Here is a 27,203-nt window from a genome sequence, read left to right as displayed (position 1 = left end):
ATTTACGTCCTTTATATCTAGTCTTTTCAGTCCAGAACCATATAAAGTCGCACAAATTACATTTGTTTCTCATTTCCCTTTAATGTCCATTCTGGCACGATCTCTCTGATTTCCTTCAAGTTGTTTTCCCTTGGTATTTTTTATACAATACATGACAATTATTTTGTAAAAGCTCCCTCACTTGATATACAATAAGATATCCTTATAAATAGATTCAGATTAAAAAAAAAAAAAAACGAGAGGGGGTATTACATAGCACACTTCTCATCTGCTTTTGCCCTGGGCCCTCCCTATAACACCAAAGCTTCAGCAAGCAAATTAAAATTAAAGATGAGAAAGCCTCAACTCTCCCCTTAACAATACAATCATGAGCTGATAATGGCTAGTGAAAGTTTATACAATTTTTATGAACAAATATTATGAGAGCTATTCAAAACTGTAGGTTCACAGGAAGGAAAAGTTTAACGAATAGTTACAATGCATCCACTGACACGCTTCAGTTCTATCTTAAACTATCATCAGATCTAAGGCTGCTGCTGTTTCAGGAGCTTGGTTCCCAGGTGGTGGTTCCAGAAGAAAGTTAACACCAGTGATCTTTTTACCAAAGCTTCGCAAACTAAAATACACCATATGGAATGGAAATATATTCTGGCACATACAGTGGGGAGACAGTGAGTGTGCACGCAGGCTGACAGCACCTGTCTGTGAAGGGAAGCCTTGGGTAGTGAGGGGCAGGGCACCTACTGACGTTTTCCTTACTTCCAAGCACACCTCACAAATATCCTACAGCGTATGGCCTCGTATAACGGACAGCTAGAAGTGAATCCTGTAGTACCTGTTTTCTGAACACATCACGTGTGTGAACTGTGAAAACAATACGTGTAAAACAACGGAAAATGGCCAAATACTACGCTGATGAAGTTCGCAGCTCAGCTGTGCTGACACCCCATGGAGGGGAGACACCTCCTAAAGTGAAGACTGGGCCGAACCTCTCCACTCCCTTCTTGGGAGGAACGTGATTTTAGCCAGCAGATGACATACTCCAATAACTACTGAACACATGGCCCCAAAGCATGATTCCAGCTCCTCCAAAGTGAAGCTGAGAACGTACGAGTCTCTTTTCCCAGCTGCGAAATGGGCAAAGAAAACTACTGCCAAAATCAGATCATTACTCTTATTCCCTAAGTCAGGTAGCTGACATTAGGAAGGCATTCTTTTTCATCACGTGTTTCCTAGAGATTCAATTAATCTTCTTCTCAAATATAGCACTCACTCAATGAACAAACTCGGAAGAGGATAACGTTTTTATTCCAGGACTAAACGCAGCTTAGTCCTTTTCTTATGTTAGAAAACATTAAGCAAATTCCACAATGTTTTGTTAGTGCTATGGAATCTTGCCAAGCTGAAGACTCTCCTATGCTCTCACATAGTAACAAAAAAATCCTGTAATGACGTAAAAGAAGTCTAGAATATTCAAGTATTCCAGTCAGCCACTTGGAGCCACACATAGCAGATACTGAATTTCCCAAACAACGGTAGGAGATCCTTTCCATGCCTTGTTCCATTTGGAGACGGTCCCCAACAAAATTAAGGTGGCGGCCGGAGCCTCTGGCCCTCACAGTGTGAGAGCCTATGTAATTGTCTTGTCATAAATACAAAAAAACATGAAGTTTCCGATCCTTTCACTACAGTTTGTAAAGAACTAACAGCCTAGTTCTCCAAGCACTGTGTGTCTGCCAGATTTTTACAATAATGGCTGTAAAGATGTGGGTCCATTTCCTTAGGCTCACCCTCTCCTTTCGGTCCAGAATTTTTAGGAAGGATTTTAGCTAACATGAGATAATGGAAACTCTTATTCCTGTTCACAGAGGCTCTAACTCTTCTGTAGCTTCTTTTTAATATTTATTTAATATTTCCTTTTTAAAAGGGGGTGGGGGGTGACGGGGGGAAAGAAGCCACATGACTGGGAATCTGGAAGAGAAGGTTCTAACCCCAGCTCCGGGAGGGACCTTACCTGAACCACTCTCCGTGGGGGGTCCCCAAGACCACCCCAGGTTTCATGATTCACTAGGAGGACTCACAGGCCTCAGCACAGAGCCACGCTCCCAGCTGTGATCATTACGGTAAAAGCGCACAAGGAAAATCAGCAAAGAGAAAGGGCGTGTGGGGTGAAGTCCACAGAAACCCGAGCAAGCTTCCCACTAGAGTCACACGCTGAATTCCCCAGCCACAAGCTGTGACGCCGCGGGTGGAACGCTGGCCACCGGGAGAGCTCGTTGAGTCTGAGTGCAGGGTTTACGGGCGCTGGTCACCCAGACACCCCCGGCCTAAGGCTCCGCAATCGCCAGACCCCCGCGGGAAAGCAGGCAGGCAGCCACGCCCCGGCCGGGCTGCAGCAAGAGACCCCCCCACCCCCAGCCCACTCTGTGGAGATGGTGGAAGCCCCCCACATCCAAGCCCCCGGGCCGCCCCTGCAAGCAGGCCTGCGGAGTGAGCTGCCTCCTGTGCTCAGCTCTCTCGATCTCAGTTTCACCATGTCGCCTCCCCGCCGTCGGCTGCTAGAGCGACCGACGGACACGACCCCCGAATCCCATGGGGAAGACGGGGCCGGTCACGGCCTAGGTTCACCGTGAGCTACTCAGCGTGGTGACGCCGGGCGGGAGCAGGAGAGGGTCTCGCTGCCCAAGGCCTGCTTCCCCGACGATGCTGGTGACGTCGTCACTGAACAGCCACCCCTACACCCGCCACTGCCCTCCCGCTCATCTGCACCCTCCAGTTTTCCCTAACAGCCTGGTCAGTACTTTCTAGTGCAGCTCCCTCCTAAGTGTTCTCACCATCTATTCAAAGATCAGAAGGTTGAGGTTCATGAAATACAGGAATTAAAAACCCCTGTTTTCACAGATTGCCTCTTGTAAAAAACACGTAAAGTCGTTGTATTCTCATCTGCTGACTCTGTCCCACTGAAAGGCTCTCGGTATACACGGGTGGTCTCTGCCACACTCCCTGCCGAGCGCTCCCCCAGGGCTCATGGATCACACTGTCTGCCAGCATGGACTATTGCCAGCACCATTATAAAGTCTTGTAGTGCTTAAAAAAAAAAAAAATTACAGGGGCCATGGTGAGAACAACACTGGGGTCAGATGTGGCTCTCAACAAAGGAAGATGCCCGCCCCCCAGGTGCTCCAGGCACCCCGACTGCAGGGTAAGTTACGTGGCCCACTTCCGTCACACCTGGCTGAGGGGCATCACGGCAGACGGGGCTCCTGTATATTTCAACATTCCATCCCACATCCAGATGCCCAAGAGTCCATACGCTCTTCTGTGGAACGGGGTGGAGAAAATGAAGAACAGGACTTCAGTCTGAGCCCTGACTTCCTAGCTCGGGGATCTCTCCAGCCACTTCCTGCCGCCGGGCCTCTGCTGTCCCCGTGGACACAGCAACAGGACCAGACAAGCCGCTCTGTGAGTCCCATCCAGGCCTAACTTCCCAGGATTTTCACATCACTTTCTCCCACAATGGAATTGGACGGGCAAAAGGCTTAGAATTCATTTGGTGTAAGATTTCTCCGTCGTAGGTAAAATCATAGATGAGTGATTTTTCATTGTTTTTAAAATTTTGACTACGACAGAAACATCTGTGGACTCAAGTTGTCCTGGATGTGGTAAGACACTGATCTCCTTGCACTGGAGACTTGGACATTGAGACTGGCATTCCTGACCAGAAAGCTATCATTTCAAAGATGTTTTCCAGAATTATTACTTATATATTTCTATCCAGACTCATCCTGGAAAGGCTTCATTCAAACAAATATTTTCCAAGCCCCTACTATACTAGGTGTCGTGTGTATACAAAATGTAGAACCGTATGAACCGAGAGAACGCTGAATCTTCCAACACCAAACACTTTTAAATATGCTTCTAAAATCGGTATGTGGCAGGGGACCTGGCTAGATGTCTGGGTGAGAAAGTCTTACTTTTGAGCAAGTGAAATGAAAGGGGGCCCCTGACATGTGATCTGGGTGAGATCACCATCCACCGATCCTCTCACCATATATTCTTTCAGTAAAATTACCACAACAAAATAAGCAGTGCAAACCAAGACGTTAACTGAGAAAGAGTACAGGGGGAAAGAGCAGAAGAAAGGAAAAAAGTCTGAACTCACCGGGACTGTGGCAATCCTTTCTTACTGAGATCTGCCCTCACACGTTCTCCTACATGTCTGTAAATTTCCACTAAGCTGTTTATTGCTGCATCTCGAACCTAGATGTAAAAGAAGAGATCTTACAGCTGCTCTGTGTCATTCCCCAGCACTTCCTGCTGCGGACACAACAGGCTATACAACACCCCAAGTTTATCACCCACTCACCAGCGCGATTCTAAACACAACCCCTCAGAGGCATGGGACTAGACACAGCTGTGTTTGACAGCTTTGACTCTGTGGGCACAGTTCCAAAGAGGAGGAAAAAATTCAGATCCCATCCCTATGTACCTGCTAAAGTCCACACCCCTTAGTTCCTTCCATCCTTTAAGACGATGTCTGGAAACCAGACCACCTTTCCAAAACAGAAAACACTACAAATAAATGAATTATTCTAAAAATAAAACACCATGTAAAGCATTCTGGATGTAGGTCAAATAAACAAATACTCAGGGAGCAACAAAAAAGGATGGTAGAGGCTACACGGAGACTGCGTTCAAGAAGCTCATAGTTCTAAAAGGGAGATGGGAAAAAAAGTCCATAAATTCTACATTTAACACAGGGCAGGATGTAATAAATGTTATACAGAAGAGTACAAAGAGCTCACATAGTTTAGGGAAGGGAGACAACACACCAGAGGATACCAAGGAACAGTTTATGGAAGAGGAAGGAACCACTTAAAATGTATTTAGAAACACAGCATTTTACCAGGGAAAGATGGAATGAGACAGGCTCCCAACAAGGTAAGCAGCCTGCGCAGAGGCATGAAAGCAGAGAAGCAAGGCATACACTTGAGGAAGAGCAAGGCAGCGGTCTGGCCAAACACAGATAGGAAAAGAAAGGTCACGATATGTAAGGCTCAAGAGACAGAATGGACTTAAAAAAAAACACACACAAAAAAAACATAACAGGGAAATTTGAATATGGGCTGTGTGTATACCAAACATTATAGTTGTATCAATGTTAAATTTCTTGGATGTGAAAACATGTGATTACTCAAAAATATCCCTGTTGTTAGCAGACACACACTGAAGTACCTAGGAGTAAAAAGATCGTGTGCTAGATACTTTCGAATGGTTCAAGAAAAAAGGTCTATTTCTCTGTGTGTGTGTGTGTGTGTGTGTGTGTGTGTGTATACATATGTGTGCATACACGTTGAGATATAAGACAAATGTGATAAAAGTTAAATGGTAAATATGGGTGTTCACTATACTACCCTTTCCATTTTTCTATAGGTCTAAAATTTTGCCAATAGAAAGGTGGGAAGAAAAAAAGTTTTTAAATCCAATGGACTCAAGGCCAGCCTGTGGGGTGCCCAGGGGTGCCGAGGGGAGGAGAGCCGGCAAAGACAAGAGAGCAACCACGACTGCAGATTTGGTCTCAAGCAATGAAATCAAAGAAACAGAGAGGGAAGGAGAGAGGAAAGAAGCAGGGGTACAAACAGTTTACAGCTCTGAACACTGCCAAGTTACCCTTTGATTTAACAGCGGTATACGATAAGTAATTTTGCTTACAATTTTCCCCCTTGTGATAGAAAAAGGCAAATTCTAGGTTCTTATTACTTCTCACCCAAAACCTGATGCTATGCACCAAACTGTGTGTGTGACCCACCCGCCCCCCGAAACAATTCATATGTTGATGATGGCCGTTAGAGATAGGCCTGTAAAGAAGGTGGTTAAGGTTAAATGAGGTCGTAAGAGTGGGTCCTGATAATAATAGGAGGGGCGTCTTTATAAGAGAGACACCAGACAGCTCTACGTGTCTGCGAGCCAGGAAGAGAACCCTCAGTAGAGTGCAGCCACGCCGACGCCCTGTTCCGGGACTGCCGGCCTCCAGAACCGCGAGAAACAAACTTCCGTGGTTTAAGCCTCCCAGTCTATGGTATTTTGTTACGGCAGCCTGAGCTGACTAACAGAGATTACCAGTTTATTTTGGAGAGGAAATAATTTCTGATGTTAGGAAACATTTCCATATTGAAACATGCACATCTTACAAAAGCAGTCAATGCCCTGTCTCAAGGATCAGTGACAAGTGCATCTCCGTTGCTTACTTTCTAGTGATGACGTCTGCTCAGAGCCAGAGCAGATCACACTGGGGACCCCCTTTAAAGAGCAATTGATACCCTGTCTGCTACTTACAAAGTCTGGGCTATGAAGAGTTTAAGGGATTCAGTGGAGAAATGACTAGCCTTCTAAGTGAAATAAGTCAGGCAGAGAAAGACAAATACTGTAACATATCGCTTATATGTGGAATCTAAACAACACAACAAACTAGTGAATAAAACAAAAAAGAGCGAGACTCCCATACATAGAGAACAAAGTAGTGGTGCCAATGGGGAGAGGGAAGGGGGGAGGGGCAATCCTGGGGTAGGAGAAATGGGGTTATTATGAGATTATATGAAATCATGTGTGAAACTTCTGAAATTGTAAAGCGCTATAGAATTTAAAGAATCTTTCATTCATTCATCCAATCAATTAATAAAATTACTAGCCTTAGAGTCAAAGTAGGCCTGAGGACTTACTTGGCCATTTAGAGGCTGCATAACTTTGGACAAAGCATTTAAACTCTTTCATTCATTCATTCATTCATTCATTTATACATCCTTATTGGAGTACAACTGCTTTACAATGTTGTGTTTTGAACTCTTTTAGTCTCCATTTTCTCCTTCGTAAATGGAAGGCTGCTTTGAGATTTAAAAAAATAATGGAAAGAAAAAAAATGAATTCAATTCAACAAATATTTGACTGCCTATTACGTGCCAAACTGGGGGCGCTACACGGTCCAGGCAGGTAATGTGATGCGTGGAGCAGGGTGGGTGCACGATGACCAATGGCCCTGGCCTGGGACCCACTGGCGGGGGAAGGGGGATGCCAGCCTCGGGCAGGCAGCCGCCAGCATGTAGCCGTGGGGCAAAGGTACAGCTCTGCCCCACCTTCACTCTTCTGCAGAAACTCAGAAATACGCGCCTCCCAAATGTCAACTCACAAACCCAAACTCCACACATGAAATGAAGTCATCCTGCAGACACGTGTATGTGCACAGGCACAGGCCAGCGGTTTGTGCCCCGTGTTTATATGCATAAAGCACTCAACACAGTGGCCGGTGGGACCGGTATTATCTACATCTCCCAGATCAGCAACCTTAGCCTTTAAATAGCTATTCCTCAGGCTGAGAAAGCTATAGGGCCAGAGAGCATCTGAGGGTCTAAACGACCCTTGATTCAAGAATCACAGAACAGATTGTCTGTGGCACTACAAAGTATCGTAGCCCAGCTGAGAAGGGGCGTCCCCTCAAAGCAAGTCGGTTCAGGCTGAAGGGACCACGCAGCGCTCCCCTCCACAGGACACCACGGGGGCCCCACGCGCTTCCGCCCACCCACAGGCTTGCCACGCAAAGGACCCCAAGAGCTCAGGCCACCAGGACAGCAAAAGACCAGGGCCCCGTACATTAAGCTCCACCTGCCGGGCCCTGGCCGAAGGCTTTAGAGAACCTGAGGGCTTCAAATCTATGACCTCGCTCACAGGGCCACTGCTGACTGTGACACAGAGGAGGGCGGAGCCTGGCGGGCTGGCCACCTGCCGGGGCCCACGGTCACCTCACTGCACCACGCTGCACCCCAACGTGGGCACCAGGAACGGGCTCGCTACACAGCGGAAACTCCAGGGGGAACTTCACCCTCAGGGACAGGGAGGGCACCCGGAACCCACTCGAGGCCAAAGCCACCCCGTCCCCGCAGCCACCCGCCCACAGAGAGGACGTCCCAGGCCCGCCCATTCCTCAGGTGCCAGTCAAACCCTCTGCGGGGGCTTCCTTCCCCTGCCCCTACCCCCCTAAGCCCAGCCAGCCAGCCAGCCCAGGGCCGGCTGCGGAGAGCTCTGAGATCAGCGCCGGCCCCTCAGACACCCCAAGATGCTTCTAGACTCTGAAGATGCGGATCAAACTCCTCGGCAAAACAGACAGCAGGCAGCGGGGGAAGGCCCTGCGGAGGCGACCTCTGCCTGCCCTAGGCCAGCTGAGCAGCTATGAAGTCAGAGGTCTGCAGGCAGAACTGGAGTTCTCCTTATCTGACAAAGGGGCTCCCCATCAAGCAGGTGTCTCGGATGCCCCGGCCCCGTCCTCCCTGGCCCTGTTCTCGGCTCGGGAGATAACGTCTCCCGAGCGTAAAGCCACCCCATAACCCTGGTCCCTTCCCTGACAGCGGGCTAACACCGCGGCACGGGATGCGGCTCTCACAACGAGACACGACAGGGAACCTAAGCAAAGCTTCCGGAAGACGGCCGTCCACTCTGCGGAAGAGGGTAAACGCAGGGACACTCAGGGGCACGTGCACGTGGACTGGGCACTTAGTGACACAGAGAATCAGGCATTCCTGAGGGACAGGAGGGGATAACGGTGTTAAGGTTATGTGGGGGGCTTGCGGGGGTGGAGAGCCCTTACCCTTTAGAGTATTCAAGAATTAAATGAACCAACGTCTAAGATTTCCTTCAAAATAATCTACATTTTGCTTCCAAACAATGGGGTGGGGGAGGGAAAAAGATGAAAGTAAACTGGCCTCGTCTGGTCAGCTGCTGAGGCCAGAGGACGGGCCCGAGGGGATGCTGTTCGTCATTCTCTCCACTTCTACCTACGTTTGAACCTTTCAATCCAGAAAAGCTGAAAACAGGACAGGCGCATAGGAGCACCGGGCTTTCATCTGCCAGGCATGTGGGACACGCGTGAGGCTGGGCTGTACCACGCAGGGCCCATGAGCAGAGCTGCAGAGGACAAAGCCCGGGGGTGGGCAGCCCAGCAGAAGTGGAGCGGGACGCGCAGTCCTGGGGACGTCACTGAGCCAATAACAGGCCCTGGGGCCTCCCTACCTCGGGCCCCCCCTATACGCGGGACAATACATTTTCCCCACTGCTCTGGTGATTCTGAGTTGGATTTTGAGTTACTTTCAGCAGCCAAAAGCATCCCGAGCCACACAAAGCCTGGGCATGGGCGCCCGCTCTGAGAAGCTGAGTCACTCTGCATTCCGACCAGTATCAAAGGACTCACAGCCTCTGGGGCAGGACTGTTTGCAGGGCTCACCACACACACACACACACACTCACTCACTCACTCACTCACTCACTCACCCCCGCAGAGGACTGAGAGCTGGATGGAAGCCGACCACAAGGTCAGGGACCCAGTGCAGTGACAGCACCAGCAAAACACACAACTGTCCTCTCCGGCCTGAGGCATCCATGGCTAAGGGGGGAACACCGCTCAAGTAGCCATGGGGACTCTACTCAGTCCTAAGGCCACTGGAAGGCAGTCCTGGGGCGATAAAGAGGAGACGGGGGGAGTCCTGACCCTCAGGGTTCAGAGACCAGCAGGAAAGACTGACGAGAAAATGAAAATAAAGTCAGGAGCACAAGCACACGTGACATACACACGCACCCCGGAAGGAGGGATGATTAAGTGGGTTATTTAGCATCAGAGGAGCGGGCGTGGAGCCCCCGGGTGCGGGGAGGTGAGGCCCGCGTGTCTGTGTCTGCACACACGCGCACACGTGCAGGGAAACGCTCCTAAGGACTCCTCGGATGCTCAGCGTGGGAAACTGGCCGCAGGTGCTGCCACTCCGGACTGCTGACAGCCGCCCACTGAGCCCGGCCTCGTTCACCCCGGCACGCTGCCTCTCTGAGGCCGGCGGGGATACTCACATCACCTGTCAGGCCAGTGTAGGCACCCGAGTGAGGAACAAAGAGCCTCGACCAGCCCAGCTGGCTCTCCTGCTCTACCGAAAGGGCCACGTGGCAGCAGTGACAGCCTCAAGGAGTGACCCCCATAAAGGACTTTTTTCCACAGAAAGCAAAGTGGAGACAAGACGTTAAGGGGGCAAAAAGGCAAAGTAGTCCATCTGGTAATTCAGAATCTTTTTTAAAAGTAGCTTCAGTTAGGGACTCCCCTGGCGGCCCAGTGATTAGGATTCCACGCTTCCAACACAGGGGGTGCAGGTTCGGTCCCCGGTCCGGGAACTACGAGCCTGCATGCCGCAGCGTAGCCAAAAATTTTAAAAATACAAAGTAGCTTCAGTTATTTTTAAATTGATGCTGAACATAAAGCATGATCCAGGAAATAAAAATATCTAAAACTCAAATTTCCAACGTCAGATATTTTCAGTGAAGGCTGGATAGAGGATGCACGGAAAGAAGAAAGTGGGTGCAGGTGAGGGAGACCAGGGACACAGCCCGGCAGCGAGCGAGAGAGCGGGAGGAGCGGCCGGCGACGGGAAGGGAGCACAGCAGAGCACCAAAGAGGGAGCGGGAAGCACAACCGCAATCAGGGGCAGAGATGAGGAGGGAGAAAGGATGCGAGGACGGGAGGCTCTGCGACCCCAGGGCCCTCGGAGCGGAGCTGGGGACGGTGGAGGGAGAGCAGCGTCGTCTACGGAGGGCACTTTAGCCATCGCCAGTCAAGACTGACAGTGAGATGCTGTCCACCACGTACCGTCCACCCCTGAACACTGCGCAGGGAGGGGGGCCGCCAACCCTCCAGGCATCCACGGATCTGCCGGATCCAGACCACTGGGGGTCACGCGGTACCGCGGTGTTTCCTACTGAACACCCACCTACCGGTGCACCTGCGCACTCCGATCCCGTGCCGTTCACCAGGCAGGTGTACGTTTCTTTTGTAAGTTACTGTTCCTATTTTCAGCCCCTTATCTAACCATGTGTGTGAGCCAACGTGACAGACAGGGCTCTGGGTGATAACCAGAACTGACCTGGGAGGGAACTGGCACTCCTGGGGCCCGGGCTGCCTGCTCACTGCTCACCAAAGGCCCACCGACCCACCCCAACACCAGGAAAGTGGTGCTTCGACGTTTTGGGGTTTTGTTTTACTTTACATAAAATAACGTGCACAGGTCAGTCTGAGGTGTTTCCAGTTATATACACCAATGTGGCCACCGCCCAGAACAAAACGTGGGCCCTCTCTGTCACCTCCGAGAGGCCCCCGCAGGCCCTGTCCAGCCCACCTCTCCCACCCCAGAAGGGGGCCGCTGCTCCGCCATCAGCATCGCTCCCTCCCCACGCCCACCCTCTAGCTGCAGAGATGGTGACCAGAGTGACCTTCCCTTGGAGGCTGGTCTGATGACATCACTTTACAGGCTAGTGAGGGCCCATCCCAACGTGGAGAGGAGGGCAAAGCGGGCCCACATCCACCAAAGACGCTGATAAATGCTACTGGGCACTAACGCGCATCACCTCAACCAATACCCGGAGCTCTAGAGAGAGAAATAAAGTCCCACCCAGAACCAAAATGCACCCTCACTGTCTACAGCCAATGATTTCTCTTTCTCACTAAATACACTCACCTGGCTGTTTGGATCTCCGAGCAGGTTACATATATGTGGCACGATCTTGCTTAGTGTTAAGGTATGTGCTCCAGAGCTGAAAACAAAAGCAGTGCTTTACTGTTGGTGGGAAGACAGGAAAGCACGCTGCCTCTCCGCCCTCTCACCCCTTCCTTCCCTCCCTCCCGGGGCCCATCACCACCTCCCACCAAGGCTCGCCCCTTACCCTTCCCCCTCTGCTTCTAAACTAAACGCACACCCTCACGGCCCCTCCGCACAGAGTTCTAAACTGTGCGTGCCTCTCAGGACAAGCCCCACCCCCTCCACCGCCCCGCTTGGGTCCCTCCACCTGGCCCAGCCCTTCGCTGCCAGGCGGCGGCCGCAGCCTCGCCCACATGGGGTCCTGCCATCTTGACGCCGCCACGCATCCAGCGGTGGTCCCTACTCTGGCCAACTCAGTGCCCTCAGCCACCCGGAAGGCTCCCGGGGTCCTGCCCTAATCGCCCTGCTGTGCGGCTCTCTGCCACACCAGACGTTCAGTTAATAACCGCTTGAAGACAGGCTGCGATAAACGGCTGAGAGGACGCCAGCTGAACGCTGCCCTGCTGGAGGACAGCTCAGCCATCTCCAGCTGTTCACCGCCATGAACTAAACGCTGTCACAGACACCCTCCGTCAACAAGACTCTCCCTGATTCCTCCCTGAGTACTCTCTTAGGACAAATTCTTAGAAGCGGGACTACGGTAAGCAAAGGCTACAGACATTTTTTAAAAGCTTCAGAGACCAGGGACTTCCCTGGCAGTCCAGTGGTTAAGACTCCGTGCTTCCACTGCAGGCGGCACAGGGTTCGATCCCTGGTTGGGGAACTAAGATGCTGCATGCCATGTGGTGCAGCCAAAAAAATAATAATAAATTAAAAAAAAAAAAAAAAGCTTCAGAGACAGAATTTAATGGTCCCGAGAAGTCTAGCACGTTAAGAGAGAAAAACTTATATGGTAATATAAACGTTACAATCTCCATTTTGTTTTTAAAAACAATAAAACTCTAAAGGCTGGAACAAAATGCTACATGTTAACAGTGATTATCTGAAGGTGGCAGAATTATAGACAATAATCATTTTCTTCTTTATGTAAATTTTCTGTGACATACACAGCATTACTTTCGTAATCAGAAAAGGTGATTTGTAATTTTTAATTTTAAAAAAGGCTCTCCTACAAATAAGCACTTAAAAAAATGTTCAACATCAACAGTCATTAGGGAAACACAAATTAAAACTGCAATGACACAGCACTACATGCATATCAAAATGGTTAAAATTAAAGACAGTGGTAACATTCAATGCTAGCGAGGAAATGAAGAAACTGAATCATTCATACACTGCTGGTGGGAATGCAAAATGAAACAGACAACTCTGGAAAATAGTTTGGCAGTTTCTCTTAAAAGTAAAGATGAATTTACCAAATGACCCAGCAATTGTACTCTTGGGTACTGACCCAAGAGAAATGAAAACTTCTGTTCATGCAGAAACTGGTACATGTGTGTTCACAACAGCATTATTTGAAATAACCAAAATCTGGAAATATTCAAATGTCCTTCAACAGTGTGGTTAAACACACTATGATATGTCTATACCAGGGAATTCTACTCATCAATAAAAAGGAACAAACTACTGTTCAGGCAACAAGATGTATGCAATCTCAAGGGAATTACGCTGACCGGGGGGGGGGGGGGGGGGGGGGGGGGAGGTCGATCTCAAATGGTCACATTCTGTGTGATTCCATTCATAAAATAACAAAATCGCAGAGCTGAAGAGCACATGAGTGGCAGCATGGGGGCGCCTGGGGCGAGGTACGGGTCTGCAGCTTGAACATTGCAGTGAGTTACCCGGAGCTGCACCCGTGACAGAGCTACGCACACACGACACGTGTGCGTCCTGGAAGAACCTGAACTAGCTCTGTGGATCGTATCTACACCGACTTCCTGGTCTGGACCCTGCACTACAGACACGCAAGGCGACAGGTGGGTGCGCGGCACCTCCCAGGACGTTTCCCTACAACTTCCTGTAGATTCGTGATGATTTCAGAATTAACACTTACAGGTGCAAAAGCTCAGCCGAGGACACCCTGAGGCCCCACCAGACTTACGCGTTGAGTGTGGCGACCAGGCAGAGACACGTGCCTTCCCGGGTGCGGAAGTTCTTGTGCTTGAAGCCTCCCAGCATCCGGTCCCACACGTACTGCAGGCGCAGAGGACGGGGTGGGGGAGAGGAGAGAGGGCAGCTTCTGCAGCCCCGTCCAACGCGGGGCCCACGGGGGTCGGGGGGGGGGGGGGACACGTCGCAACAGGTGCCAAAGCCCTCCCCACCTCCACCAGCTCATTTAACGCTCTCGAGAGCTTGCTGGAAAATAGTAACTTATGCTCGTATGTCAGGTTAAAAACGGTCAAAACACATTCCTTTATACAACTGCGTTTAATTCTCCCGACAACCCTGAAAGGGAGGTGAAATTGTCCCCATTTTATGGGTGAGGAAAATGAGGCCCAAGGTCACATACTGACACTGCTCTCTCAGCTTGAACAGCTGTGCCCACCCCATCCACAAGCCAAACACCTGCTCAGCTTTTCAGGCCCATGCAGGCTTTACCTTTCCTGGGAAGGCTTTTCCTGACGCCTCCCCGCCCCGCCCCACCCCCCAACAATGGACAGCTGTACCCCTGTCTGTCCGTCCCAGCAGCCCCAGCTCACCAGCAGACAGGGACCAGGGTTGCAGCCAGGCCTCTGAGTGCACCGACACCACAGCTGCATCTTTTCAGAGACGCGCAGAGTCGGTTATGTAAATGAGCTCGACTCTAATGGATCAAACCAAGCACTGGATACCCATGTTAAGTCCACTAACTTATTCAAAGGTATACCTTCTGTGGTTTATTGTTTAAATATCCTATGCAGGGAAGAGGGGCCAGATGAAGCGCCATGAAAAGTTTCCTCTGAAACCCACCGGCCCTCTGTGGGAACACCCGCGCCTGCAGGCCCGGACCCCGCCCCGCCCCGCCTCACCTGGGGGTTGGCGGCCTGATCCATGATCTTCAGCAGCAGGGCCTGGTCTTGCTCCCTCACAGAGTCTTTAGCATCACCCAGTCTGTCTATTAAACTTGGCAGCACTGGAAATTAAAATGCAAATTGATCAAATGAAAACCTGGTCTGGTGGCCTGTGGTCACCAACTGTGGATATTCCAATTAACAAGATATTTCAAACTCCTGGCCTAAACGATGCACATCACTCTAAACCCACCAACCCCTATAATTCTATTCTTCCTCCTCAAATCCATCCACGGGAGCTACTAGGCGAATCTGCAAAGATCCTTTGCATGGACACACTGTTTGTCTTCTTCCTTACCCCACCTTCCTCTAGGCAGCTCCCAGCATGTTTTTAAGCTGCTGAAATGCTATTAACATGGATGTCGATGGAAGACCTTGGCAGGAAAGAGTCAACACAAAAGGAAATCCAGGTTAGACAGAGGGGCTGCAGCGCATCTGCTGGGGGGGGGGGGGTAGTGGGGAGGAGAGCTGGGGAGGAACAGGCATTATGGCTCAATCTGTTTTTACTTTTACATCACATCCACCCATGCTCATCAGACAGAATGCAGCTCTCCGCCCTTCCTCCGCATGGCTGGGGGCGGGCCATCGCTGCTGCTCCAAGGGCACCTGAGTATCAGAGGTCAATTTTCTTTGCTTCTTCTGAAAGTCTATACACATTTCTTTTACAAGAGATAGCCCCGAACAATCAGCTAATTTTGGGGGAAATGGAACGCTACTAAAACATCAAATTCCTAAGAGGGATTTTTTATTTGCAGATAGGCGGTTTGTACCGGAGTGGGAAGAGCTCGTGACTTTATCTAAAGGTGCACACTGACCAGACAGTTAGCAGAAAAACAAATACATGTGTACCAATCGAAAGCGAGAAATTCTACAAGGAAACGCCTGCACAAACAGAGAGAGACGCTTAGTGTTTGTACTGTCATCATCAAAGCCCAGAGGTCGGGAATTAAATCATCTCTTAATCTACGGAACGTGGGGTTATTTTTATTTCATTTTTCTGACTTTCTGTTCTCCCTTCAAAATAAGAGTGATCATTTACCACACACTTGAAATGACATCTACAACCAAAGTGAAAACAGTCATAGCAACAATAATCTGTTAACAATACCGCTGCATCGGATCTGCAGGACTCTCAAACAGAGAAAGCGATGCCTCTCAAAGGGAAGGGTCAGGGACAAGGAGGGCTTGGTTGGCACCACAGCCTGATGGCTAATTGGAAGAAACCAAAGTAATAGTTGGTACTAGCACAGGGAGGTGGAAAAAGCCAGCAGAAAGGTATGCGGGTGGGGTGCCAGCAGGTGTGCGGAGGTGGCAGATCCGGCCACGCCCAGGAGGGGGGCGAGGGCAGCAGGGCAGCCGTGGCATCTAAAGATGCAGGAGGAGGTGGGGGCGGGCTGGGGGGCGGGGGACTAGAGGGTAAGGGTGGAAGGCGGGTACAGCCAAGTGAAGCTTTGGCGAGACCCAGCGAAGGCCGGGAGCTGGAGGAGGAGAGAGCTCACCTGTGCCGATCTGTGCCTTGAACCGATCCTGCAGCCGGGTGACCAGCGAGGACAGGATGTCCATGCCCAGGAGAACCACCTGCAACGGCAAACAGCGGGCCCCCGTCAGCGGCCGGCGGGGGGCGCGGCGCCCTCGCCCGCCGGCTCCCGGGGCGCCTCCGCATCTCTGGCTCAGACGCGGCCCGGGAGCCGGAGCGTGCGCCGACCCGCAGGGTTAAGCCGGGTGTCAGGAGGGGGGCCGCTTGCCGGAAAGGGCTGTTTACAGCGCTAACACGAAATAGTCGGTGGCAAGACACGAATCAAACCCCACCGCCTCGGCCTGAGTCCCAGGCGCCCGCCCTCGAGAGTGGGAGAGCGCGCTGCAGCCCCGCCCCCTGCAGGCCCCGCCCCGGCGGAGAGCACATATGCATATCAGCTCGCAGCTGGCGCGTGGCCTTCTGGGTAACACTGAGCGGCCCCTTTGCGACCTTCCGAAGCCTCCGAAAACGAGGAGTTGATGGTGAGCTTCGGGAGCCCAGATCAGCAGAGGCGCGCCGGCTGCCGGGCGGCTGCGGCGGAATGCGCGGGTTAGTCGCCACAAGCCTACCCGCTGTTGGCGCCTGCTGCTCGGGGCGCGGGCAGCGACGGCACTAACCATCCTTTTCTTGGGGTTGCGTTACTGTCCGATGAGCGTCTAGCGAGGGCAGTACTGCTAACGCCTATGCAACACACTCGCACCAAGTAGAGTTCTGCTTTACCTCGGTGCAATTTTTGGAAAAAAGAATCCTCTCTTTTTCCACGATATGAACGTTCAAAAGCAGTTTTTTCCCAGCAGCGTAAATGCGGTTGTGAAATTAGTTTCTGTTACAAGAGGGCGCTAACAGCTTCAAAAGAGCTTAAATTTCTTTGTTTCTTTTTTTCGCGGGCCCTACAAACTTTGTTGCCATTTGCTAGCAGACACCGCTTCTGCGCTGTGTAAACTTATAAGAACTACTCTAGAATTACTGAATATTATTTCAGGATCATTATGAGTCCTTGCAATTCCCTGCCCCTGCGTTTTGCTGCCGATAAAAGTGAAAATTTTAAGTTTCGCTAATCAGCTTCAAGTCCACTGCTTTGAAACAAAGTAATTAAAATTTGCCCACTTGTCACCACAGTACATGCACTGTCCTTGCAAGGGATTGGCAATGTGAAAATGTTAAAACGCAGGTCTTAACATTTTTTTTTATAGAAAGAGCTGTTTGATAGGTTTGTGTCTGTAATGGTACGGTGGAAAACACTTTAAAATAATGACTTATGAGCTACAGACGACTAGGTATCAGGCTTCAACTTCCTTCCAAAGAATACAACATAGACGTAGAGGGGGACAATTACCCGTATGACGAGAAAAGCCTCAGAAACGGTATTTCAACCAGATGAGCAAGGTTAACATCAACAACCATACATCACATTGGAAGTACGTATGCTTCATATGTGATTAAAAGGTCTGTGATCGTTTGCTTAAAAACTCACAAACCCACATCAGATCCCAATAGAGAGACATCCTCCAAGATACCTAATCAGTACACTTAAAAACAATCCAAGTCGTCAAAGACAAGGGAAGTCAAATCGTCACAACCAAAAGGAGCCTAGGAGACACAATAATTAAGTGGAGTGTCCTATCCTGAGTGGGATCCTGGGATTGATAAGGACGTCAGATAAAACTTACTTAAGACCTGAACAAACTACGGACCTTAGTTAATAATAATCTACCACTATTTCTTTATTGAGTTTAAGAAATACACCGCACCAGTGTTAGAGGTTAATGATATATGACGGGATTTTTCTGTCAATCCAAAACTGTTCTAAAAATTTAAGTTTATTTTACAAAAAGAGCAGCCTCTCAATTATTTGGAACTGGCTTTTTCCTGATGAAATCCTAAGCCTCTCTCTGGATGCACTACTGCTTGGAGGTGGGAGTGTTCCTCGTGGCAGAATTATTAATACCTGCCTTCAGTATAATCCCTCAAGCCTGAGCTGCAAGAGGACTATGGCCTTTCCAGATATGCCAGCCCATGTCGGTTTACCTACCCGTGGAATTTGGGGGAAACAGACTTTAAAGCTTTTCCAGGATGAAGGTTTGCTAGCAGGTCCAACCAGGGCAGCCCTGGCTAAATCCTAGACAGCTACGTTCCCCACAAGTCCCACCCAGAGACACTGGGGAGTCCCGAGACTGTCCGGGCAGACGAGGCTGACTGATGCAGCCGAGCTCCAGAGAACTAGGCGCGGGGAGGCTGGCGCACAGTCCAGGCCCCCTTACAGCAGCATCAACCACCGCACACGCTTGTCCAGTTCTCCCTTAGTCACAGCCCCGGTGGGGCAGGAAAGGAATCGCTACCGCGCATGTTTATCTTCACAGCTCAGGCCCTTCTATGTTTCCCTAGTGAAGAGAGGGATAAATCAATAAAGTCATTGCCCACAAGACCACTCTAATTAGGAGCCGTGAAGCCTCTCTGTGCCTCAGTTTTCTGACCTGTTAAATGGGGGAAACAGTAACAGCTACCTTCTAGGTCACTGTGTATATACATGAAGTGCCTGAAATAGTGCTCGGTGCAGGGAAAGGGCCAGACCACTCACCTGCTGGCTGTTAGCACCAGAGCACTGTCACAGCCCCTGCCAGAGGAAATAGGTACTGATTCAGGTCAGGGGAGGCCACGCCTATGAGTCCTGGGGACAGGGACGGGGCTGGCTTCCCCAAGGAGGCTTCCCAGAAGGGGTTTCACTGCACAAGGCTAGAAGCTTTGAAGACCTAGCCTCACACCAAAGGAAGAGAAGACCTCCCAGCAGAGAGAGGAGCACATGGGGGTGGGAGGAGGGGAACAGGTGCAAGGAGGGGCAAGGGAGGAAGCTCTGGAAGGGCCTCAGCTAGGTCTTGAACACAGTGGGGGAGCCACCGAAGAGCTGGAACCTAAAGCGGGAGTGACAGGGCCCTGTGCCCACCATGGGGAAGATGGCCAGGAGAGAGGGGACAGAGGCAGAGAGACGACGGTCAGGCTCACACCACCCACTCTGCCCGTAGTTTTCACTAGGCCGTCAACTCTGCATGACCCTTGAGCACCTCCTCCAATATTCTATTTAATTTTCTGAGTTTACGCTTGTGTCCCCAGCTAAACTCCTTGAATGTAAGGAATACCATGCCTTGTATTTCCTCGAAATTTCTGTAACATATAGCACAATACTGGGTTCATGGTAAGTGATCAATAAGGCCCTACTTTATTGACTAGTGATGAATTAGTTTACAACAGATGTGTTCTCAAGGTCCAACACAGTTCCTTTACCCTGTAACTTTTAAAAGATGCTTTTAAAAGGAGGTAATAAAGGCTAAGTAACTCAGACCACCCCTCATGCTAAAAACAACTACAAATGCTGGATATCATGTAAAAGAACATCTTGGAAACTTCAGAGAACTAAGAAGGCACAGAAGAGCTACCGGCTCACAAAGTATAAGAAAACTAAAATCCAGAGAGATGAGCCTACAGCAAACGGTCTACTTTTGCCCTAGGGCTATTTATACACTGGGACGGGGCAACCAAGACACTGAGGATTGATTACTTGTGACAACCACTTGGATCTAGAACATGCACTCCAGAGCCCTCAAAGACTAGTGGCCCAGATAACCCCCTATACCTTGGGTTGGAAATCCAAATGGCTATACACTTGGAGAGTGAATTGGAAATAAAACAGCCTCCAGATGTACTGCAGGCCAGCTTCCAAGAATCTGGGTGACCCAGAAAAATGCCAATTCCTCACAGCAGATAGAAATGATCTTATTAGATTGCTGGTGCCCTAAAGCCCCTGGCAGATAAAAACACAAATCATTTCTGGAGGGAGAGTATATAATCCTCGTCTAGTCCTCAATTTACTTCTGTAGACAATTCTCAAATACAATGTCCAAAACACAACCAAAGACAACCAGGTACACAGGACAACTATAAATGAAAACTAGCAGAAACAAAGATCCATATGAACTATGCGTATGAGAATAATTAGAAACAGATGTTAAAACAACAATTCTTACTATGTATAAGAAAACAAAACACATGATTAAAATTGGGGAGAGAGAAATCCAAAATTAAGTACCCGATGGATGGGCTTAAAAACACACTAGATATAGACGAAGGGAGAAGTAAACAGGAAACAGTCTGCAGAAAAAAATCCAGAATGAAGCCCAGAGAGACGAAAGGATGGAAAGTTCAAAAGAAGAGGTAAGAGACCAAGGATAGAGAAAAACAGAATTAACATAAGTTGAAAAGGAAATCAAAAGGAGAGGTCAGCAACGCTAGGCAAGAAGCAATAGCAGACACCCATCTGGGTCACTACTATCCCCCAAAAAACAGAAACAGAAAACAGAAAACAAGTGTGGGTGAAGATGTGGGGAAACTGGGACTCTTGTGCGTTCACTGCTGGTAGGAATACACAGTGGTGCAGTCCCCGTGGGAAACGGTGTGCAGGTCCCCCAAATTAAACACAGAATCACCGTATGATCCAACAATTCTACTTCTGGCTATAAACCCAAAAGGAGTGAAAGCAGGGATTCCAACAGATACTTGTACACTCGCTCTGAGCGACATTATTCACAACAGCTAAAAGGTAGAAAGAGCCAAATTTTGATCCAAGTATCAAACCAAGCATCACACTTGATGAAATACTGCAAGTTTTCCCTTTGATATGGGGAACAGGACAAAAATACCCATTCTGCAATATTTTTTCAACACTGGTCCTAGCTAAAGCTTTATGGCAAGAAAAAAAATTAAAGGTATAAAACTCATAGAGAAGAAGCTAAACTGTCATTACTAATGGAAATTGTAAGTAGAAAATCCAGAAGATCTACAGGTATATTATAAAATAAGTAAGTTTCGCAAGACTGATTAATACAAAGTCAATGTACCTCCCCACCCCCTGCAAAAAATCAATTACATTTCTATACCAACAAAAAGCCAAAAAAGGAAATCTTAAATGTTTCCATTTTAAATTGCATAAAAATTAACACCTAGGAATAAATCTAGCCAAAATAAATCTCTACCCCAAAAGCTATGGAATGATTAAAAAAAAAAAGAAAAATTAAAGATGACCAAAATAAACAGAGAGAAGCTACAGACTGAAATAGTATTGCAAAATTTCCATTTTCCCCAAATTGATCTACACATAAAATTCCACTCAAAATCCCAACTATAATTTTTCTTTAGGAAGTTCACAAGTTGATTCCAAAATCTATGTGGAAATGCAAATGGCAGGACACAAGGTGGTGAAACTCGCTCCCATGGGATATCAAGATTTATTATAAAACAGCAAGAATGTGCTATCGGCTCAAGAGAAGACAAATATAGCAACAGAACAGAATAAAGAAACAGACTCATGCATATGTGGGCACCTTCTTCATGACAAAGTGTGTACTACAGAGGAGTGAGAACCCTGGGCCCACTGAGTATCTATCTAGAATAAAAAAGAAACTACTTTCTCACCCCATACGTAAAGATGAACTCCTGGTATAGATGTAAGTGTGGAAAACAAAACAATGAAGCTTTTAGCAAATGACATAGCTGCATGATCCCATGATAGGAGAAAGTATCAGGACACAATAAACAAACCATTAAAAGAAACAGTGATGCACTGGACCAAATTAAAATTAAGAACTGTGGTATACCAAAACACCCTAAGAAAGTAAAAGGCAAGTCACATTGGAAAGAAATATTTATAAAACAAATAAGCAACAACAGGCTTGATTCTAGAAAATATACAGATCATCTACAAGCCCAATCAACAGGCAACCCAGTAGAAAAATGGGCAAAATACTTGAACAGGCCCTTCACAAAAGATATCAATGTTCATAAGTACATGAAAAGTTGTTCAACCTCCATTACTCATCAGAGAAACATAAACTAAAATACAATGACACACTGCTGCATACTCCTTGAATGGCTAAAATTAAAGACCAACAAGACCAAGTGTTGACAAGAACGTGTTACCACGGAAACTTGGGCTGGTAGGAATGTAAATTGGTACAACCAACACTTCAGAAAACATCTTGGCATATCTCCCAAATTTGGAGATACACCTATTCCACTGCTAGGAATGTGCCCAACAGAAATGCATGCACGTGTACAACAGGAGAAATGCACAAAAATGCTCAGAGCAGCCCCATTCGTAATAGCCAAAAACTAGAAATCCATATGTCCATCTACTGTAGAATGTGAAAGTTGTGGTTTTCATGCCAAGGAACACAATAATCAATCAAAATAAATGAATCAAAGCTGCACTCAACAGCACAGATACATCTATAATAATGAGTGAAAAAGCCTGTATATGCACTTCTGTAGGAGCCCAGCAACAAGCAAACATAAACTATAATTTTAAGGTGCATATTCAGATGATAAAACTAAAAAAGAAAAGAGAGCGATACCATACAAGTCAGGAGAGTGGTAACTTCGGGGAGTGCTGGCAATGTTCCAGTTCTTGTCCCGAGTAGCAATTAAAGAGCTGTTAGTTTTACAATTGATTAAACTGTGTATTTGCATTTTATGCCCTTTCTAAATACAGCTCGCAATTTTTTTAAAGGTTTTAAAAACCAGAAAAGTGGGAGTGACCCTGGACCACTCGACCTATATATAAGTCTGTGACAAGTGGCTTGGACCTCGTCTCTGCCTTACTTATTTTCTAAACTACAAGTCAAGGCACCAAAATGGAACCAACCACAGTTCTCTCTCCACGGTATAACATCTGCTCAATGATCAAAGAAAGGAATTCTAAATCCTTTTCCCCAAAAAATGTCCATAAGGGACAAGCTAGGTTGGAGGAACAGGTCACTTCTTGAGCCTAGGAAGACCAGACTGGCTGGAATAAAAATAATATTTTGCATTCATATTGTATTTTATTGTTTTTAAGGCACTTCTGGATGAATCTGAATAATCTCACAATAACCTGAGATGTAGAACATACTACCCTTATTTTGCAAGCGAGGAAAATTCAAAAGAGAGGTAGGGAGACTTAACCAAGGTCATAAAGTTTGGATAGTGATGGAACTGGAGGCGGGTAGGGGTGGGGGAACGTCTTGACTTGATCAAGGCTATTCTCAGCACAGCAAAATCACAGTATCACAAAACCCCACCTTTTAGCCCTCCTCACCTCTCTCTAGCTAGCTGAAGACCTTGGGCAGGTCACATTTCTTCTCTGCCACTACCAGATAAAGCCGGTCTCAGTTCCAAACGTCTCTGATGCTCTGATAATGCCCAAAACAGGAAAAGTCCAAGGGTGCTGTGAGTACAGATCCAGGCTTGAATCCCAGCTCTGCCGCGTCTACTGCCCAACCGAGCTGCTCGGTCTCCGGGATTCACGTGCTTCATCAGTAAAGTCAGAATAATAACACCTTTCCCTCAAAGAGTACACAGGAGCGTTAAGAGTTTTAACAAAATGGCTGGCATACCGTAGGCACTCGGTAAGTGTTTGCTCCCTTCTTTATGAGAGCAGCACTTTCAAAATATCAAAAACAAAAAAGCACAGCCTACTGAGCAAAAAGAGGAACAGTCCGAGGGGGCACAACCCCAAAGATGAAAGTGAGGGCGCCTGAAATCTCATCACCCAACTGTCCACATCCTGACGACTGTCCCTCAAGACATCGCGCATGTACACGTGTGCACGTGTGTGTGCTGTGAGTTCTACAGAAACGGTTCGTATGCCATGGAAATCGCCCCAGATCTATACATACAGATCTCCACCCCATTTTCAATGGCTGGATGATACCCCATTGTGTGCAGGCACCATAATCACTGAACCGAGCCGCCAAGCCCCTACCCACAGTCATTATCTTAATCAACACTGTGATGGGTACACACTTCCGCACGTGTGCGCTTATCTCCTCAGGGCAAGTTCTGAAAAAGAACACACACTGTACACCTGACTAGCATTATTTTTACCATAATGCGCTAGGTGCCCTATGGGGCCACAGGCTGCTGACTCTATATATTTTTTTGTCATTTTAAGACTCTACACTGCAACCTTATTAAGTAAGGAGGAAATTAATTAGTACTCTTACAACGCACTCACTTTCAATCCCAAGAATAAGAGCACAACACAGATACCCCAGAGAGTGTGACAAAGTCGGTGACCCTGTGCGTTCACGTGAGACAGCAGAACTATTCACCCAAGCATGCTGTCCTTCACAGCTTCACCCAGCAACTCCTGGGACACTCGTGCCAACCAGATGCCTCTGGGCCGCTGACTTTTTAAATCCCTCTTCTGGAATGGCCTCCGGAGACACTTTTTGAGCCACAGAAGTCTGTTAAAATATAAGTACTTAATGTGAGATTAATGGGACTCACTAAGTGATAGGCTTGTTACCTGTTGTTGCCCATACACCAGGGTCTTACCATTAGAAAGGATCATCGGTCATCAAACCACTTCATTTCACACGCGAGCAGCAACAGGCCCAGCGAGCCCAGGAGGCCGGGGTTGAACATGGTGCGAGGCAGAGTTAGTAACCTTTGTTCAAAGATCTGGACCAGCCCCATACAATGTTCAGCAGTGACAGGAATGTCCCAGATTGGTGCTGTCCAAATCAGCAGCCACTCACCACACATGGCTACTGAGCAAGTGAAATGTGGCTCATGTGAATGGGAAAAAGAATCTTAAATTTTGCTTAAACCATCAAGCTCCTTAATGTAACTTTCAACAGCCACACGGGGCTCAAGGCCACCGTGCCATCCAGCCCAGCTCTAGACCCACGGCTGCAAACTCAAGCAGGGAGAGATGAGGCAGCCCCTAACCACGGAAACCCGGGCTCCTCGGGAAGCCCTGCTCACATGACACCAGGTGGGAACTGAGGCCAGCGTGGCCAGATGGCCAGATTTTAAACACGGGCAACTTTTTGAATGAATTTAAAGGACTGGAGAGCCCCAAAACACATTTCATGGGTGGAATCCGGCCAAAGACCCCTAAATCTGCAGCTTCCCTCCTCCAGACGCATCTCATAAATATGAGATCAGGCACCAAAGCATTCATGGTTGCCCAAGGGATTAAACAAAGACCCAAGTCTTCCACGTGGACTTTTAAAATTCTCCCAATATGGTTCTAAGCTGACCTCCCCGCTCCTCTCCTCCAGCCAGCCAGCCAGCCAGTCAGCCAGGCCTATGGGGTCTCCTAAGAGCCCCCCACCCCGCTCCCCTCCCGGCCCTCTACTTCACAGGCACTCCACACCCCTCTCCAACAAGACCACAGACCACTCGAAGCGGGGCGGTCCTAACACAGCCCCTCTCATCCCCAAGCACTTCCCCAGGTGCAGCACACGGGTGGGTGTTGGCGGCTGGGGGGCTCATGGGGAAAATTAACCGTTACCTTGCACATATTCTCCGTATTATCTCATTGAATCCTCACAATACCCTGTACCAAGCACCGCACCTATAAGCATCCCCACCTCCCAGCTACGGAAACAGGCAACTGGGCAAGGCCACTCAGCTAGTACGTGGCTCCAATAACATTCATTACTCCACAAGTCTTCCAAAAGGGCAAGGCAAGAACACTAAGTTTGTAAGGACACTCCCCAAACCGAAATCGCTCTCGTGTGCACCTTCCCCAGAGAACCCTCGGCCTACTGGATGCCCTTCTGGCAAAAAAGTGGGCATCACTCTTAAGAGCCAAGAAGTGCTAATAATCCAAATACCCATCAACTGATGACTAGAGAAACAAAATGTGGTACATCCACACAATCAAATACCATTCAACAGTAAAGAGGAACAAACTAGTACTGATACACGCTATAATATTCATGAACCTTGAATACAGAATAAAGAAATCAGACATAAAAGACTACCTACTGTATGATCCCATTTATATGAAATGCTCAGAAAAGGCAAATCTACAGAGACAGGAAGTAGAGAAACGGTCGCCTACAACTGCAGGTGGGGGTGGGGAATGCCTGCAGACGGAGGCAAGGCATCTTTCAGAGTGATGGGCAAACGCTCTAACACTGGATTGCAGTGATGGCTGTATAACTCCGTAAATTTACTAAAAAATAACTGAACTGTACGATTAACAGGTAAATTATACCTCAACAAAGCTGTAAAAAAAAATAATCAGTTACTTGTTTTAAAAGAACTCTACTCTGATCTTTCTGGTGACCGGACTGTGGAAGAAGAATTCATTACACCTGCCAAAGGTAGGTATTTGTTATCTATCAATCCGGAAACGATCCCGAAATGGTGCCTGCGGCAGAAGGAAGCAAGGCCAACAGCCGGGTCGGGAGCTAGGTTGTGACGGGGAGCAGTGCAGCCTGCGTGGGCCAAGAGGCCCATCGGTGCTGCGGAGAACCCTCCGAAGAGCCCACAGCCCACACACCGCAACGCGCTCTGTGGGCCAGTCATCACCCCCAGTTTTCCCGGATGTGCCAGCTCTCACTGACGCGGGTCCCTGCCTGAAGCCCTGTGCTTTCTCTCTGTGTCACTCTCGTGCCTCTCAAGGCTCACTTCAAGCATCACTCGCTCCGCGCCCTCCCGCCTATACCCACTAGCCCGGGACGGAAGGCGGTATGTCCCGCACACCCACCACACACTGCTCTTGTAGCGGTTGCGACCTCTGGTTTGTTAAACCATCTGTTTCTCTAGTGCCTAAAGCCTAGCTTGAGCACTATGCAGGTTCCGTATCTCCATCATTTCTGAATCATCAGCATCAACCATGATGCCAGCAAATTTGGAGGAAGTGGCTGGGGGTGCCTGGGTAAGACAGCGAATGATGTGAATGGTACGAGCTTCGCGCTCCAGTCAACAACCACAGACACAATGGCCGACAGCAAAGCACCGTCACTTAGCCCTGTTTGGATCTTTACTTCCACCCCGGGCTCCCTTCCGTCTATTCTCACCACGCGACCAGAATGTCCATCTAAAAGTTAAGTCATACCATGTCCTCTGTTGAAAACCCGCCAATGGCTCCATGTTGTGCAAGAACTGGTCTCCCCGACGGCCGCCCCCTCCCCTTACTGGCCTCCCAGCTGCTCCCTCTCCGTGCCAGACACTCTCTCTGCCTGGAATGCCCTTCCCCAAGGCTGCCAGCCGGCCCGTCCCAGCATCCCACCCAGTCTCTGTCCCAGTGCCAGG

At 48.7% G+C, this 27,203-nt stretch overlaps 1 protein-coding gene across 17 annotated transcripts in view; it reads right to left on the bottom strand.

Moving 5' to 3' along the window:
- Nucleotides 1-27,203, bottom strand: part of CLASP1 (cytoplasmic linker associated protein 1) — a 261,977-nt gene that overhangs the window by 159,387 nt on the left and 75,387 nt on the right. For 14 of the 17 annotated variants that reach the window (XM_082465778.1, XM_082465781.1, XM_082465779.1 and 11 more), the window contains 5 exons: nucleotides 16,105-16,183; nucleotides 14,564-14,667; nucleotides 13,657-13,748; nucleotides 11,535-11,610; nucleotides 4,163-4,260 (listed from right to left, as the gene is read on the bottom strand). In XM_082465778.1, the coding sequence (XP_082321904.1) occupies nucleotides 4,163-4,260; nucleotides 11,535-11,610; nucleotides 13,657-13,748; nucleotides 14,564-14,667; nucleotides 16,105-16,183 (449 nt within the window). The other 3 variants (XM_082465774.1, XM_082465773.1, XM_082465775.1) reach the window with 3 other exon arrangements.

The sequence above is a fragment of the Balaenoptera physalus genome, assembly GCF_965194825.1.
Source record: "Balaenoptera physalus genome assembly, chromosome: 6".
NCBI classification, from domain to species: Eukaryota; Metazoa; Chordata; class Mammalia; order Artiodactyla; family Balaenopteridae; genus Balaenoptera; species Balaenoptera physalus.
Note: the sequence above shows the minus strand (reverse complement) of the source record. Positions and strands in the feature narration are given on the sequence as shown.